Below are 17,916 nucleotides of genomic sequence, written 5' to 3' on the forward strand. Positions count from 1 at the left end.
GAGGCCCCACACTACAACAGTAAGAGGCCTCACGACCTTCAGTTAGAGGCCCATGCGACACAGCAAGAGCTCTCACAAACTCAGCAAGAGGCCCCTCACACCTCAGTAAGAGGCCCCTCACAACCTTCAGTAAGAGGCCCCTCAAGACCTCAGTAAGAGGCCCACGACCCACAGTAAGAGGCCCTCACGACCCACAGTAAGAGGCCTCACACCCAGTAAGAGGCCTCAAGACCTTCAGTAAGAGGCCCCTCACACCCCTACAATAAGAGGCCCTCACAACCTTCAGTAAGAGGCCCTCACGATTCACATGTAAAGGCCCCACGACCTCTAGTAAGAGGCCCCTCAAGACCTTCAGTAAGAGGCCCTCACAACCTCAGTAAGAGGCCCTCACAACCTTCAGTAAGAGGCCCTCACAACCTACAGTAAGAGGCCTCACAACCTTCAGTAAGAGGCCCTCACAACCTACAGTAAGAGGCCTCACGACCTTCAGTAAGAGGCCCTCACGACCTTCAGTAAGAGGCTCACACCATCAGTAAGAGGCCCATAGTAAGAGGGCTCTCAAACCTTCAGTAGAGGCCCTCACAACCTCAGTAAGAGAGGCCCCTCACGACTTCAGTAAGAGGCTCTCCACGACCTACAGTAAGAGGCCCCTCACGACCTACAGTAAGAGGCCCCTCACGACCTTCAGTAAGAGGCCTCACGACCTTCAGTAAGAGGCCCTCACAACCTACAGTAAGAGGCCCTCACAACCTTCAGTAAGACCCTCACGACCTTCTCAGTAAGAGGCCTCACGACCTACAGTAAGAGGCCCTCACAACCTCAGTAAGAGGCCCCTCACGACCTTCAGTAAGAGGCTCACGACCACAGTAAGAGGCCCCTCACGACCTTCAGTAAGAGTCCCTCACGACCTACAGTAAGATGTCCCTCACGACCTACAGTTAGAGGCCCTCATGACATTCAGTAAGAGGCCCTCACGACCTACAGTAAGAGGCCCCTCACGACTTCAGTAAAAGGCCCCCACGATCCTTCAGTAAGAGGGCCTCACGACCTACAGTAAGAGGCCTCACACCTTCAGTAAGAGGCCCTCACGACTCCACAGTAAGAGGCCCCTCACACCTACATTAAAAGGCCCCTCACAACTATCAGTAAGAGGCCCTCAAAACCTTCAGTAAGAGGCCCTCACGACCTTACAGTAAGAGGCCCCTCACGACCTACATTAAGAGGCCCCTCACGACCTTCAGTAAGAGTCCCTCAACCTTCAGTAAGAGGCCCCTCACGACCTACAGTAAGAGGCCCCTCAACACCTACATTAAGAGGCCCTCACGACCTTCAGTAAGATTCCCCTACCTCAGTAAGAGGTCCCTCACGACCTACAGTAAGAGGCCCCCACGACCTACAGAAAGAGGCCCCTCACGTCCTTCAGTAAGAGGCCCTCACAACCTCTCAGTAAGAGGCCCCTCACGACCTACAGCAAGAGGCCCTCAGACCTTCAGTAAGAGGCCCTCAACCTCCAATATGAGGCCCCTCACAACCTTCAGTAAGAGGCCCTCACGACCTTACAGTAAGAGGCCCTCAGACCTCTCAGTAAGAGGCCCCTCAACCTCCAATATGAGGCCCCTCAACCACCAATATGAGGCGCCCTCACAACCTTCAGTAAGAGGCCCCTCACGACCTTCAGTAAGAGGCCCCACGACCTTCAGTAAGAGGACTCCCACGACCTTCAGTAAGAGGCCCCTTCACGACCTACAGTAAGAGCCCTCACACCTTCAGTAAGAGGCCCTCACGACCTTCAGTAAGAGGCCCCTCGACCCACAGTAAGAGCCCCTCGACCTACAGAAAGAGGCCCCCACGACCACAGTAAGAGGCCCCTCACGACCTTCAGTAAGAGGCCCTTACGACCTACAGTAAGAGGCCCTCACAACCTTCAGTAGAGGCCCTCAAAACCTTCTCAGTAAGAGGCCCACGACCTTCAGTAAGAGGCCCCCACACTTCAGTAAGAGGCCCCTCACGACCTTAGTAGAGGCCCTCAGACTTCAGTGAGGCCCCAACCTGCAAAAGGCCCTACGACCTACAGTAAGAGCCCCTCACGACCTTCTGTAAGAGGCCCCTCAAGACCTTCAGTAAGAGGCCCCTCAACCTCCAATAAGAGGCCCCTCACACCACCATCAGTAAGAGGCCCCTCGACCTTCAGTAAGAGGCCCTCCGACCTACAGTAGAGCCCTCACGACCTTCAGTAAGAGGCCCTCACGACCCACTCAGTAAGGGCCTTCACGACCTTCAGTAGAGGCCCTCACGCAGCCTAAGTAAGAGGCCCTTCACAACCTTCAGTACGAGGCCCCTCAAACGACCTTCAGTGAGGGCCCCTCGTCTGTAAGGCCTCGACCTACAGTAAGAGGCCCCTCGCGACCTTCTGTAGAGGCCCCTCAAGACCTTCTGTTGGGGCCCCTCACAACCTCCAACATGAGGCCCTCACAACCATCAGTAGAGGCCCTTCACGACCCCCTTCAGTAAGAGGCCTCACGACCTTCAGTGCAGAGTGCCCCCACGACCTTCAGTAAGAGGCCCCTCCGACCTACAGTAGAGGACCCTCCCGACCCCAGTAAGAGGCCTCACGACCTACAGTAAAGGCCTTTCCGACCTTCAGTAGAGGCTCTCGACAACCAGTGAGGCCCCTCACGACCTTCAGTAAGAGGCCCTCACAACCTTCAGTAAAGCCTCGACCTACAGTAAGAGGCCTCGACCTACAGTAACGGGCCTCAAAGACCTTCAGTAGAGCCCCTGACAACCTTCAGTAGAGGCCCTCACGACCTTCAGTAAGAGGCCTCACAACCTTCAGTAAGAGGCCCCTCAGACCTACAGTGAGAGCCCCTCGACCTACAGTGCGGCACCTCAAGACCTTCAGTAGAGGCCCCTCACAACCTTCAGTAGTGGCCCCTCACGACCTTCAGTAAAACGTCCTCGACCTTCAGTAAAGGGACCCCCATGACCTTCAGTAGAGGCCCCCACGACCTACAGTAGAGGCCCCTCCACCTTCAGAAGGCCCCTCGACCTACAGTAAGAGGCCCCTCGACCTTCAGTAAGATTCCCTCAACCTTCAGTAGGAGGTCCCGGAGCACCTCGACCTACGTGAGGCCCCCCGACCTACAGTAAGGCCTCACAACCTTCAGTAGAGGCCTCACGACCTTCAGTAAGACGCCCTCACGACCTTCAGTAAGAGGACACCCATGACCTTCAGTAGAGGCCTCACGACCTTCAGTAAGAGGCCCTCACAACCATCAGTAGAGGCCCTCACAACCTTCAGTAAGAGGCCCCGACCTACAGTAGGAGGCCCCTCGACCTACAGTAACGGGCCCCTCAAGACCTTCAGTAGAGGCTCCTCACAACCTTCAGTAGAGGCCCTCACGACCTTCAGTAGAGGCCTACAACCTTCAGTAGAGGCCCCTCGACCACCAGTAAAGGCCCCTCGACCTACAGTAACGGGCCCCTCAAGACCTTCAGTGAGGCCTCACAACCTTCAGTAAGAGGCCCTCGACCTTCAGTAGAGGCCCTCACAACCTTCAGTAGAGGCCTCGACCTACAGTGAGGCCCCTCGACCTACAGTAACAGGCACCTCAAGACCCTTCAGTAAGAGGCCCCTCACAACCTTCAGTAAGTGGCCCCTCGACCTTCAGTAAAACGCCCTCACGACCTTCAGTAGAGGACCCCCATGACCTTCAATAAGAGCCCCCGACCTACAGTAGAGGCCCCTCACAACCTTCAGTAAAAGGCCCCTCACGACCTACAGTAAGAGGCCCTCACGACCTTCAGTAAGATTCCTCACAACCTTCAGTAGGAGGCGGCACCTCGACCTACATTAAGAGGCACCCATGACCTTCAATTAAGAGCCCTCGACCTTCAGTAAGACTCATCCGACCTTCAGTAGAGGACACCCATGACCTTCAGTAGAGGCCCTCACGACACTTCAGTAAGACCTCACAACCATCAGTAAGCCCTCACAACCTATAGTAGACTCAAAACCTTCAGTATGAGGCCCTCACAACCTTCAGTAAGAGGTCCCTCGACCTACAGTAAGGGTCTCTCACGACCTTCAGTAGAGGCCCTCGACCTACAGTAAGGGCCCTCACGACCTTCAGTAAGAGCCCTCACAACATTCAGTAATTGCCCCTTGACCTTCAGTAAGAGGCCCTCGACCACAGTAGAAGGCCTCACAACCTTCAGTAAGAGGCCCCTCGACCTTCAGAAGGAAGCCCTCGACCTACAGTAGAGGCCCCTCACGTCCTTCAGTAAGATTCCTCACGACCTACAGTAGATGCCCCTCACGACCTACAGTAGGCCCCTCACAACCTTCAGTAAGAGGCCCTCACGACCTACAGTAAGGCCCTCGACCTACATTAGAGGCACCTCACGATCTTCGTGAGTCCTCACAACCTTCAGTAAGGCCCTCACGAACTACATTGAGGCCCCTCACAACCTTCAATGAGGCCCCCACGATCTGAAGAGGCCCCTCGACCTTCAGTAGAGGCCTTTCACAACCTTCAGTAGGGCCCACACCTTCAGTAGAGGCCCCTCACAACCTTCAGTGAGGCCCTCACACCTTCAGTAAGAGGCCCCTCCAACCTTCAGTACAGGGCCCCTCAAGACCTTCAGAAGAGGCCCCTCACGACCTAAAGTAGGCCCCTCTACCTGATGAAGGGCCCCTCGACCTTCTGTGAGGCCTCAAGCCCTCTGTAAGAGGCCCTCACAACCTCCAATAAGGCCCCTCACAACCTTCAGTACGAGGCCCTCAAGACTTTAAGTGAGGCCCCTCACGACCTAAAGTAAAAGGCCCCTCAGCCTACAGTAAGGCCCCTCACGACCTTCTGTGAGGCCCCTCAAGACCCAGCCAGTGAGGCCCCCACGACCTACATTAGAGGCCCCTCACGACCTTCGTAAGAGGCCCTCCAAGACCTTCTGTAAGGCCCCTCACAACCTCAATAAGAGGCCCTCACAACCTTCAGTACAGGGCCCTCAAGACTTTAAGTAAAATGCCCCTCACGACCTAAAGTAAAGGCCCTCACGACCTACAGTGAGGCCCTCGACCTTCTGTAAGCCCCTCAAGACCTTCAGTAGAGGCCCCTCACGACCTAAAGTAAAAGGCCCTCACGACCTTCAGGAAGAGGCCCTCACGCCCTTCAGTGAGAGGCTCACGACCTTCAGAAAAGTACCCCGACCTTCAGTAAGTGGCCTCGACCTACAATGAGGCCTCGACCTACGTGAGGCCTCGACCAACAATGAGGCCTTTCCAACCTTCAGTAGAGGCCCCTCACAACCTTCAGTAAGAGGCCCTCAAGACCTTCAGTGAGAGGCCCCACCACCTACAGTAGAGAGCCCTCGACCTTCAGTGAGGCCCCTCACAACCTCCAATAAGAGGCCCTCACAACCTTCAGTAAGGGGCTACGGCCTTCAGTAAGAGCCCTCACGACCTTCAGTGGGGACCCCCACGACCTTCAGTGAGGCCCCTCACGACCTTCAATGAGGCCCCTCCCAACCTTCAGTGGGCCCCTCGACTTAGTAAGAGGCCTGACCTTCAGTAAGCCCCTCGACCTACAGTAGAGGCCCCTCGACCTACAACAGGCCCTCAAGACCTTCAGTGGCCTCGACACCCTCGACCTTCTAAGAGGACCCAGGCCTACAGTGAGGCCCTCCGACCTTCAATGGGGCCCTACGACCTACAGTAGAGGCCCCTCGACCTACAGTAGAGGCCCGTCGACCTTCAGTAGAGGCTCTCATCCTTCAGTAGAGGCTCCACGACCCTCAGTAAGAGGCCCCACGACTACAGTAGAGGCCCCTCATTCTGAAGAGGCCTCCCTTCAGTAGAAGCCCCTCAAGACCATCAGTGAGAGAGCCCTCAAGACCTACAGTAAAACACGACCTACAGTAAGAAGCCCCTCACGACCTTCTGTAGAGGCTTCTCAAAACTGTCAGTAGAGGCCCCTCGACCTTTAGTAGAGCCTCACTACCTTCAGTAAGGACCCCCGCGACCTTCAGTAAGAGGCCCTCGACCTACAGTAAGAGGACCCTCACATCCTTCAGTAAGAGGCCCTCGACCTACAGTGAGGCCTTTGCCTTCAGTGAGGCCCTTCACAACCTTCAGTAGAGGCCCCTCAAGACCTTCAGTGAGAGTCCCCGACCTAGTAAAGGCACGACCTACAGTAAGGGCCTCGACCTTCAGTAAGGCCCCTCATGACCTTCAATGAGGCCCCTCACAACCTCAATGAGGCTCTCCAACCTTCAGTAAGGCCCCTCACGATCTTCAGTAAGGCCTCACGACCTTCAGTAAGAGGACCCCCATGACCTTCAGTAAGAGGCCCTCACGACCTACAGTAAAAGGCCCTCACAACCTTCAGTAGAGGACCCCGACCTTCAGAAAGGGTCCCTCGACCTACAGTAGAGGCCCTCGACCTACAGTAGAGGCCCCTCGACCTTCAGTAGGCCCTCCCAACCTTGGTAGAAATCCTCAACCTCCAATAAGGGCCCCTCGACCTACAGTAGAACCTCGACACACTGAAGAGGCCCCACACAACCTTCAGTAAGACGCCCCTCGACCTTCAGTAGAGGCCCTCACGACCTTCAGTAAGAGTCACCTCCGACCTTCAGTAAGAGGCCCTCGACCTACAGTAAGAGGACCTCACAACCTTCAGTAGGCCCTCGACCTACAGTAAAGGCCCTCAGACCTTCAGTGAGGGCCCCACGACCTGCAGTAAGAGACCCTCAGCCTTCAGTAGAGGCCATACGACCTACAGTAAGAGTCTCTCCCAACCTTCATTATTGGTCCTAACACACCTACAGTAAGAGCCCTCGACCTACAGTAAGGGCCCCTCGACAGTTAGAGGCCCAGCGACTTACAGTAGAGGCTCTCTGAAGCTTCAGTAGAGGCCCCTCCACCTTCAGTAGAGAGCCCCTCACAACCCAGTACAGGCCCCCTCAAGACCTTTAGTGAGAGGCCCCTCGACCTACAGTAAAAGGCCCTCGACCTACAGTAAGGCCCCTCACGACCTTCTGTAAAGCCCTCAAGACCTTCTGTAAGAGGCCCCTCACAACCTCCAATAATAGGCCCCTCACAACCTTCAGTAAAGGCCCATTACGACCTACAGTAAAGGCCTTTCACGACCTTCAGTAAGAGACCCCCATGACCTTCAGTAAAGAGGCCCTCGACCTTCAGTAAGAGGCCCTCACAACCATCAGTAAGGGCCCCCACAACCTATAGTAAGAGGCTCTCAAAACCTTCAGTATGAGAGCCCTCACAACCTTCAATGAGGTCCTCACGACCTCAGTAAGAGGTCCTCCGACCTTCAGTGAGGCCCTCGACCTACAGTAAGGCCCTCGACCCAGCCCAGAAGGGCCTCCAAATCATTCAGTGAAGAGGCCCCTCACAACCTACAGTAAGATCCCTCCCAACCTTCAGTAAGTGGCCCCTCGACCTTCAGTAAGAGGCCCTCACGACCTACAGTAAGGCCTCACAACCTTCAGTAAGAGGCCCCTCGACACTCAGGAAGAGGCCCTCGACCTACAGTGAGGCCCCTCACGTCCTTCAGTAAGATTCCTTACGACCTACAGTAGATGCCCCCTCGACCTACAGTAGAGGCCACTCATGACCTTCAGTAAGAGCTCTCGACCTACAGTATGTGGCCCCTCGACCTACAGTAAAGGCCCCCGACATTCAGTAGAGGCCCCTCGACCTGATGAATGCCTCTCACAATCTTCAGTAAAGGTCCTCGACCTACAGTAAGAGGTCCATCGACCTACAGTAAGATGACCCTCGACCTACAGTAAGAGCCCCTCACACCTACATTAACAGGCCCTAATAACCATCAGTAGAGGCCCCTCACAACCTTCAGTAGAGGCCCCCTCGACATACAATGAGGCCTCTCGACCTACATTAACAGGCCCTCACGACCTTCAGTAGAGGCCCTCACAACCTTCAGTAGAGGCCCTCACGACCTTCAGCAAAGACGCCCTCACGACCTTCAGTAGAGGAGACCCTCACTGACCTTCAGTAGAAGGCCCCACGACCTACAGTAGAGGCCCCTCACAACCTTCAGTAGAGGCCCCCCATGACCTTCAGTAGAGGCCCCCCACGACCTACAGTAGAGGCCCCTCACAACCTTCAGTGAGACTCGCAAGCCTTCAGTAAGAGGCCCCACGACCTACAGTAAGAGGCCCTCACAACCTTCAGTAAGGCCTCGACCTACAGTAGAGGCCCCTCAAGACCTACATTAAGATGCCTCGACCTTCAGTAAGATTCCCTCTCAATCTTCAGTAAGACCTCGACCTACAGTAGAGGCCCCTCAAGACCTACATTAGATGCCCCTCGACCTTCAGTCAGATTCCCTCACAATCTTCAGTAGAGGTCCCCTCGACCTACAGTAAGGCACCTCGACCTACAGAAAGGAGCCCCTCACGTCCTTCAGTAGAGGCCTCACAACCTTCAGTAACAGGCCCCTCACGACCTATAGCAAGAGGCCCCTCAAGACCCATCAAATAAGAGGCCCTCGCAACATCCAATATGAGGCCCTCCACAACCTTCAGTAAGAGGCCCACGACCTTCAGTAGAGGCCCCTCAAGACCTTCAGTAAGCCCTCGCAACCTCCAATATGAGGGCCCCTCGCAACCTCAATATGAGGCCCTCACAACCTTCAGTAAGGGCCCCTCGACCTTCAGTAAGAGGCCCTCACGACATTCAGTAAGAGGACCCCACGACCTTCAGTAAGAGGCCCTTCACGACCTACAGTAAGAGTCTCTCACAACCTTCAGTAATAGGTCCTCGACCTACAGTAAGCCTCACGACCTACAGAGCCTCGACCTACAAAAAGAGGCCCCCCGACCTACAGTGAGGCCCCTCACAACCTTCAGTAAGGCCCTTGCGATCTACAGTAAGAGGCCCTCACGAAACTTCAGTAAGGGCCCCTCACGACCTTCAGTGAGGGCCTTCACAACCTTCAGTGAGGCCCTCACACCTTCAGTAGAGGCCTTCACAACTTCAGTACAGAGCCCCTCAAGACCTTCAGTGAGAGGCCCTCACGTCCTGATAAAGGCCCCTCGACCTACAGTAGAGCCCCTCGCGACCTTCTGTAAGAGGCCCTCAAGACCTTCTGTAAGAGGCCCTCACAACCTCCAACATGAGGCCCCTCACAACCATCAGTAAGGGCCCTTCGACCTTCAGTAAGAGGCCCTCGACCTTCAGTAAGTACCCCGACCTTCAGTAAGAGGCCCTCGACCTACAGTAAGAGGACCCTCACAACTAGTAGAGGCCCTCGACCTACAGTAAAGGCCTTTCACAACCTTGAGTAAGAGGCCCCTCACAACCTTCAGTAAGAGGCCCTCAAGACCTTCAGTGAAGGCCCCACGACTACAGTGAGGCTCCTCAAGACCTTCAGTAGAGGCCCCTCACGACCTACAGTAGAGGCCCTCACAACCTCCAATAAAAGGCCCCACGGCCTTCAGTAAAGCCCTCAGGACCTTCAGTAGAGACCCCGACCTTCTGTAGAGGCCCCTCACGACCTTTAGTAGAGGCTCCTCACAACCTTCAGTAAGAGGCCCCTCACGACCTTCAGTAGAGGCCCTCACAACCTTCAGTAGAGGCCCCTCGACCTACACTAAGAGGCCCCTCGACCTACAGTAACGGGACCCTCAAGACCCAGTATGAGAGCCCCTCACAACCTTCAGTAAGGCCCTCACGACCTTCAGTAAGAAGCCCTCACAACCTTCAGTAGAGGCCCTCGACCTACAGTAAGAGGCCCCTCGACCTACAGTAACAGGGCCCTCAAGACCTTCAGTAAGAGGCCCCTCTCACAACCTTCAGTAAGTGGCCCCTCACGACCTTCAGTGAACCCTCACGACCTTCAGTAAGAGGACCCCCATGACCTTCAGTAGAGGCCCCCACGACCTAAAGTAGAGGCCCCTCACAACCTTCAGTAAGAGGCCCCTCGACCTACAGTGAGGCCCCTTGACTTCAGTAAGAGTCCCTCACAACCTTCAGTAGAAGGTCCCGGAGCACCTCGACCTAAATTAAGGCCCCCGACCCTACAGTAGGGCCCCTCACAACCTTCAGTAGAGGCCCCTCACGACCTTCAGTAAGACGCCCTCACGACCTTCAGTAAGAGGACCCCATGACCTTCAGTAGAGGCCCTCACGACCTTCAGTAAGAGGCCCTCACAACCATCAGTGAGGCCCTCCAACCTATAATAAAGGCTCTCAAAACCTTCAGTATGAGGCCCTCACAACCTTCAGTAGAGGTCCATCGACCTACAGTAAGGGTCCTCGACCTTCAGTAAGGCCCCTCGACCTACAGTGAGGCCCTCGACCTTCAGTAAGAGGCCCTCAAAACATTCAGTAAAAGGCCCTCACAACCTACAGTAAGAGGCCCTCACAACCTTCAGTAATTGGCCCTTACGACCTTCAGTAGAGGCCCTCACGACCTACAGTAAGAGGCCCTCACAACCTTCAGTAAGGAGCCCCTCACGACCTTCAGGAAGAGGCCCTTACAACCTACAGTAGAGGCCTCTCACATCCTTCAGTAGATTCCCCTCGACCTACAGTAAGATGCCCCTCGACCTACAGTAGGGACCACTCCTGACCCAGTAGGCTCTCGACCTACAGTAAGAGGCCCCTCACGACCTACAGTAAAGGCTGACCTTCAGTAGAGGCCCTCCCGGCCTACAGTAGATGCCCCTCACAATCTTCAGTAGAGGTCCTCGACCTACAGTAAGATGGCCTCGACCTACAGTAAGAGCCCCTCACACCTACATTAACAGGCGCCTAATAACCATCAGTAAAAGGCCTCACAACCTTCAGTAAAGGCCCTCACGACCTACAGTAGAGGCCCTCACGACCTACATTAAGGCCCCTCACGACCACATTAGAGGCCCCTCACAACCTTCAGTGAGGCCCCCGACCAGTAAGAGGCCCTCACGACCTTCAGTAAGAGGCCTTTCACAATCTTCAGTAAGGCCCCTCACACCTTCAGTAAGAGGCCCCTCACAACCTTCAGTAAGAGGCCCTCACACCTTCAGTGAGGCCCTCACAACCTTCAGTACAGGGCCCCTCAAGACCTTCAGTAGATGCCCCTCACGACCTAAAGTAAAAGGCCCTCACGACCTACAGTGAGGCCCTCACGACCTTCTGAGAGGCCCTCAAGATCTTCTGTTAGAGGCCCTCACAACCTCCAATAAGAGGCCCTCACAACCTTAGTTAAGAGCCCCTCCAAGACCTTAAGTAAGAGGCCCTCGACCTAAGTAAAGGCCCTCACGACCTACAGTTAGAGGCCCCTCACGACCTTCTGTAGAGGCCCCTCAGACCTTCAGTGAAGGCCCCGACCACAGTGAGAGGCCCCTCACGACCTTCAGTAAGAGCCTTTCACAACCCTTCAGTAAGAGGCCCCTCACACCTTCAGTAAGAGGCCCCTCACAACCTTCAGTAAGAGGCCCCTCACACCTTCATTAAGAGGCCCTCACAACCTTCAGTACGAGGCCCCTCAAGACCTTCAGTAAGAGGCCCCTCACGACCTAAAGTAAAAGGCCCCTCACGACCTTCAGGAAGAGGCCCCTCACGCCCTTCAGTAAGACGCCCTCGACCCCAGCAGTAAGAGGCCGCTCTCAACCTTCAGTAGAGGCCCCTCGCCAACAGTAAGGCTCCTCACAACCTTCAGTAAGAGGCCCCTCAAGACCTTCAGTGAGAGGCCCCACACCACCTACAGTAAGAGACCCTCACGACCTTCAGTAAGAGGCCCCTCAAGACCTTCAGTAAGAGGCCCTCACAACCTTCAATAAGAGCCCCTCAACCTCCAATAGAGGTCCTCACAACCTTCTGTAGAGGCCCCTCACGGCCTTCAGTAAGAGCCCTCACGACCTTCAGTAAGGGGACCCCCACGACCTTCAGTAGAGGCCCCTCGACCTTCAGTAAGAGGCCGCTCACAACCTTCAGTAGAGGCCCCTCACGACCTTCAGTAAGGCCTCACAACCTTCAGTAAGAGGCCCCTCGACCTACAGTAAGGCCCTCACGACCTACAGTAACAGGCCCCTCAAGACCTTCAGTAAGGCCTCACAACCATCAGTAACAGGCCTCACGACCGTCAGTACGACACTCTCACGACCTTCAGTAAGGGACCCATGACCTACAGTAGAGGCCCCTCACAACCTTCAGTAGAGGCCCCTCGACCTGATAAGAGGCCCTCGACCTACAGTAGAGGCCCCTCGACCTTCAGTAAGAGGCTCTCATCCTTCAGTAGAGGCCCCACACGACCTTCAGTAAGAGGCCCTTACAGACCTACAGTAGAGGCCCCTCGACCTACAGTGAGGCCCTCCCAACCTTCAGTAAGCCCCTCAAGACCATCAGTGAGAGGCCCTCAAGACCTACAGTAAGGCCCCACGACCTACAGTAAAGCCCTCACGACCTTCTGAGAGGCTTCTCAAGACCGTCAGTAGAGGCCCCTCGACCTATAGCAGGAGGCCCCTCAAGACCTTCAATAATAGGCCCCTCGCAACATCCAATATGAGGGCCCCCACCCTTCAGTAAGAGGCCCTCACGACCTACAGTAAGAGGCCCTTAAGACCTTCAGTAAAGCCCTCGCAACCTCCAATAGAGGGCCCTTCGCAACCTCAATATGAGGCCCCTCACAACCTTCAGTAAGAGGCTCCTCACGACCTTCAGTAAGAGGCCCTCACGACATTCACTAAGAGACCCCCCACGACCTTCAGTAAGAGGCCCTTCACGACCTACAGTAAGAGTCTCGCACCTTCAGTAATAGGTCCCTCACGACCTACAGTAAGAGCCCTCACGACCTACAGTAAGAGCCCCTCACGACCTACATAAAGAGGCCCCCACGACCTACAGTAAGAGGCCCCTCACGACCTTCAGTAAGAGGCCCTGCGACCTACAGTAAGAGGCCCTCACAAACTTCAGTAAGAGGCCCTCACGACCTTCAGTAAGAGGCTCAACCTTCAGTAGAGGCCCCTCAGACCTTCAGTAAGAGGCCCTTCACAACCTTCAGTACGACGCCCTCAAGACCTTCAGTGAGAGGCCCCTCACGTCCTACAGTAAAAGGCCCTCACGACCTACAGTAAGAGGCCCTTCGCGACCTTCTGTAAGAGGCCCCTCAAGACCTTCTGTAAGAGGGCCCTCACAACCTCCAATAAGAGGCCCTCACAACCATCAGTAAGAGGCCCTTACGACCTTCAGTAAGAGGCCCTCACGACCTTCAGTAAGAGTACCCCCACGACCTTCAGTAAGAGGCCCTCACGACCTACAGTAAGAGGGCCCTCACAACCTTCAGTAAGAGGCCCCTCACGACCTACAGTAAAAGGCCTTTCACAACCTCAGTAAGAGGCCCCTCACAACCTTCAGTAAGAGGCCCCTCAAGACCTTCAGTGAGAGGCCCCACACGACCTACAGTAACAGGCTCCTCAAGACCTTCAGTAAGAGGCCCCTCACGACCTACAGTAAGAGGCCCCTCACAACCTCCAATAAAAGGCCCCTCATGGCCTTCAGTAAGAGGCCCTCACGACCTTCAGTAAGAGGACCCCCACGACCTTCAGTAAGAGGCCCCTCACGACCTTCAGTAAGAGGCTCCTCATAACCAGTAAGAGGCCTCTCACGACCTTCAGTAAGAGGCCCTCACAACCTTCAGTAAGAGGCCCCTCACGACCTACAGTAAGAGGCCCCTCACGACCTACAGTAACGGGCCCTCAAGACCTTCAATAAGAGGCCCCTCGCAACCTTCAGTAAGAGGCCCCTCACGACCTTCAGTAAGAGGCCCTCACAACCTTCAGTAAGAGGCCCTCACGACCTTCAGTAACGGCCCCTCAAGACCTTCAGTAAGAGGCCCCACAACCTTCAGTAAGTGGCCTCACGACCTTCAGTAAGACGCCCTCACGACCTTCAGTAAGAGGACCCCCATGACCTTCATAAGAGGCCCCACGACCTACAGTAAGAGGCCCCTCACAACCTTCAGTAAGAGGCCCTCACGACCTACAGTAAGAGGCCCCTCACGACCTTCAGTAAGAGTCCTCACAACCTTCAGTAGGAGGTCCCGAGCACTCACGACCTATATTAAGAGGACCCCATGACCTTCAATAAGAGGCCCCCTACGACCTACAGTAAGAGGCACCTCACGACCTTCATTAAGAGGTCCCTCACGACCTTCAGTAAGAGTCCCTCACAACCTTCAGTAAGAGGTCCCTCACGACCTACAGAAATAGGCACCACGACCCTACAGTGAGGGACCACGACCTACAGTAAGAGTCCTCACGACCTACAGTAAGAGGCCCCACGACCTACAGTAAGAGTCCCCACGACCTACAGAAGAGCCCCGACCACAGTAAGAGGCCCCTCACGACCATCAGTAAGAAGCCCTACGACCTACAGTAAGAGGCCCTCACAACCTTCAGTAAGAAGCCCCTCACGACCTTCAGTAAGAGGCCCCTACGACCTACAGTTAGAGGCGCCCTCACAACCTTCAGTAAGAGGCCCCTCACGACCTACAGTAAGAGGCACCTCACTATCTAGCATAAGAGGCCCCTCACGACCTACAGTAAGAAGGCCCTCACGACCTTCAGTAAGAGGCCCTCACAACTCAGTAAGAGGCCCTCACGACCTACAGTAAGAGGCGCCCCACATCCTTCAGTAAGAGCCCCCACGACCCTCAGGAAGCGGCCCTCACGACCTACAGTAAGAGGCCCCCACACCTCAGTAAGAGGCCCTCACCCACAGTAAGAGGCCTCACGACCTTCAGTAAGAGTCCAATCACAACCTTCAGTAAGAGGTCCTCACGACTCAGTAAGAGGCCCCTCACGACCTACAGTAAGAGGCCCCTCACACCTACAGTAAGACAGTAAGAGGCCTTTCACAACCTTCAGTAAGAAACCCCTCACAACCTTCAGTAAGAGGACCTCAAGACCTTCAGTAAGAGGCCCTCACGACTTCAGTAAGAGGTCCCTCACGAACTTTAGTAAGAGGCACCTCACGACCCACAGTAAAAGGCGCCCTCGCGACCTACAGTAAGAGGCCCCTCACGACCTATAGTAAGAGGCCCTTCACGACCTTCAGTAAGAGGCCCCAAAACCTCCAGTAAGAGGCCCCTCACAACCTTCAGTAAGAGGCCCTCACGACCTTCAGTAAGAGGTCCTCACGAACTTTAGAGGCACCTCACGACCTACAGTAAGAGTTCCTCACGACCTACAGGTAGAGGCCCTCACAACCTTCAGTAAGAGGCCCTCACGGCCTACAGTAAGAGGCCCTCACGATCTACAGTAAGAGGCCCCACGACCTCTACAGTAAGAGGCCCTAACGACTTACAGTAAGAGGCCCCTCACGACCCCACAGTAAGAGGGCCCCTCACGAGCTACAGTAAGAGGCCCCTAACGACCTACAGTAAGAGGCCCCTAACGCCCTACAGTAAGAGGCCCCTCGACCTACAGTAAGAGGCCCCTCACGACTACAGTAAGAGCCCCCACGCTCTACAGTAAGAGGCCCCTCACGACCCACAGTAAGAGGCCCCTACAGTAAGAGGCCCCTAACGACTACAGTAAGAGGCCCTCACGACCTACAGTAAGGCCCCTCACGGCCTACAGTAAGAGCCCTCACGACCTACAGTAAGAGGACTTTCACGACCTACAGTAAGAGGTCCTCACGACCTACAGTAAGAGGCCCCAACGACCTACAGTATGAGGCCCTCACGTCCTTCAGTAAGAGGCCCTCACGACCTACAGTAAGAGGCCGTCAAACCTTCAGTAAGAGCTCACGACCTACAGTAAGAGGCCCCTAACGACCTACAGTAGAGGCCCCTCACGACCTACAGTAAGAGGCCCCTCGGCCTACAGTGAGAGGCCCCTCACGACCTACAGTAAGAGGACTTTCACGACCTACAGTAAGAGGTCCTCACGACCCACAGTAAGAAGGCCCTCGCGGCCTTCAGTAAAAGGCCCCTCACGACTACAGTAAGAGGCCCTCACGACCTACAGTAAGAGGACCCCACGACCTTCAGTAAGAGGCCCCTCACTACCTACATTAACAGGCCCCTAATAACCATCAGTAAGAGACCACAACCTTCAGTAGGCCCCTCACGACCTACAGTAAGAGGCCTCGAACCTACAGTAAGAGGACCCCCACGACCTTCAGTAAGAGGCCCCTCACGACCTACAGTAAAGGCCCTCACGACCTACAGTAAGAGGCTCACGACCTATAGTAAGAGGCCCTTCACGACCTTCAGTAAGAGGCCCCTCAAAACCTCCAGTGAGGTGTCCCTCACAACCTTCAGTAAGAGGCCCTCACACCTTCAGTAAGAGGTCCTAACGAACTTAGTAAGAGGCCCTCACGACCTACAGTAAGAGTTCCTCACGACCTACAGGAGGCCCTTCACAACCTTCAGTAAGAGGCCCTCACGCCTACAGTAAGAGGCCCCTCACGATCTACAGTAAGAGGCCCTCACGACCTACAGTAAGAGGCCCCTCACGACCTACAGTAAGAGGCCCCAACGACCTACAGTAAGAGGCCCCTAGCGACCTACAGTAAGAGGCCCCTCACGACCTACAGTAAGAGTCCCTAACGACCTACAGTAAGGCCCACGACCTACAGTAAGAGGCCCTCACGACCTACAGTAAGAGGCCCCAACGACCCAAGAGGGCCCCTAACGACCTACAGTAAGAGGCCCCTCACGACCTACAGTAAGAGGCCCCTCACGACCTACAGTAAGAGGCCCCTCACGACCTACAGTAAGAGGCCCCTCACGACCTACAGTAAGAGGCCCCTAACGACCTACAGTAAGAGGCCACTAACGACCTACAGTAAGAGGCCCCTCACGTCTTTCAAGAAGACGTTTAATTGGTTGCTCTGTTTTAATACACCTTCTGGTACAGACTATGATAAAGTTTTTCCTGTATCGCTCGAACACTATGTCCATTCTTTAACAGTTAACATCTACATATTAAACAATCGTTAAATATGTGTCTGAGAGATTACCAAACGTCTTTGGGTCAGCTGGGTTTCCAGTTGTCACTACAAGTGCTTGGTTGTCGATTATGAGGCAAACTGAGTGACCATAAATTTGGATTTTATCTCGAGAAACAACTCTTTCTGTGAGTACATCTGTCAGCTTCAATTTGTCTCCAGTGCTCCGAACCATTCATTTCTACACTTGTCACAGGTACTGACATGAACTCATGTTTTAGAATGGATTACAAATCAACTTGACGGCTTGCCTCGTAGGCTGTAATGAAACGTTGGAGAAGAGTTCCAACTACTTTCAGGAATGCTTCCTTGTCTTTGTCTCTGCCTTTGCTCTTTATAGTCAGAGCATAAAAGGTTGCAAATGTGGGTTTATTGTGTCCGTGTAGTGAAGAAAGAATAGGAACTGGTGGCTTTTAACAAGGCTCTGAAACAATTAATCTCTCTTTAATGTTTTTTTTTATTTCTTTGTGTCCCCGTTCTTGTACAGTATCTCAAAAAAGTATCTGTCCACACTTTGAGTGAAGCATTATGAGACCACGGATGATGGATTTTTGGACATGCATTTAATTTGGTATATACTCGTAGTAATGTGTATGTATTTCGGCGTAATTAATATGATGTTCGATTACTAAATAAAGTACGATCAGTATACCACAGAGCCACACATACCAACCCTCCCTGGACATCACGAGTTGCATTTAGGAAGTCATCGGACCCATCCTGGCCGATACTATTTTGAGATACTGTACTACACAAAGCACAGAGCGTTGTATTTATTTTGCAGCAATGTTCTATAGTGCATCATTAAGCCATTCAGGTATAAATACATTGAATTTTTGGAACACTTTCTCATCTTCCTTGTCAAGCATTTTACGGCATTTACTGGTATCATTGTTGGTATGTGCATTACTAGGGCCACGATTATAAATTACATAG

At 54.2% G+C, this 17,916-nt stretch overlaps 1 protein-coding gene across 1 annotated transcript; it reads left to right on the forward strand.

The window, feature by feature from the left end:
* Nucleotides 1–1,608: 1,608 nt before the first annotated feature.
* On the forward strand, nucleotides 1,609–7,357 carry LOC121855369 (extensin-like). The gene is made up of 8 exons (XM_042350261.1): nucleotides 1,609–1,653; nucleotides 2,329–2,507; nucleotides 3,302–3,517; nucleotides 4,177–4,260; nucleotides 5,050–5,215; nucleotides 5,614–5,796; nucleotides 6,390–6,568; nucleotides 7,270–7,357. The coding sequence occupies exons 1-8, from the start codon at nucleotides 1,609–1,611 to the stop codon at nucleotides 7,355–7,357; spliced, it is 1,140 nt and encodes a 379-aa protein (XP_042206195.1).
* The last annotated feature ends 10,559 nt before the right edge of the window (nucleotides 7,358–17,916 follow it).

This window comes from Homarus americanus, unplaced genomic scaffold, assembly GCF_018991925.1.
Source record: "Homarus americanus isolate GMGI-L3 unplaced genomic scaffold, GMGI_Hamer_2.0 scaffold9293, whole genome shotgun sequence".
In the NCBI taxonomy this organism is placed as follows: domain Eukaryota; kingdom Metazoa; phylum Arthropoda; class Malacostraca; order Decapoda; family Nephropidae; genus Homarus; species Homarus americanus.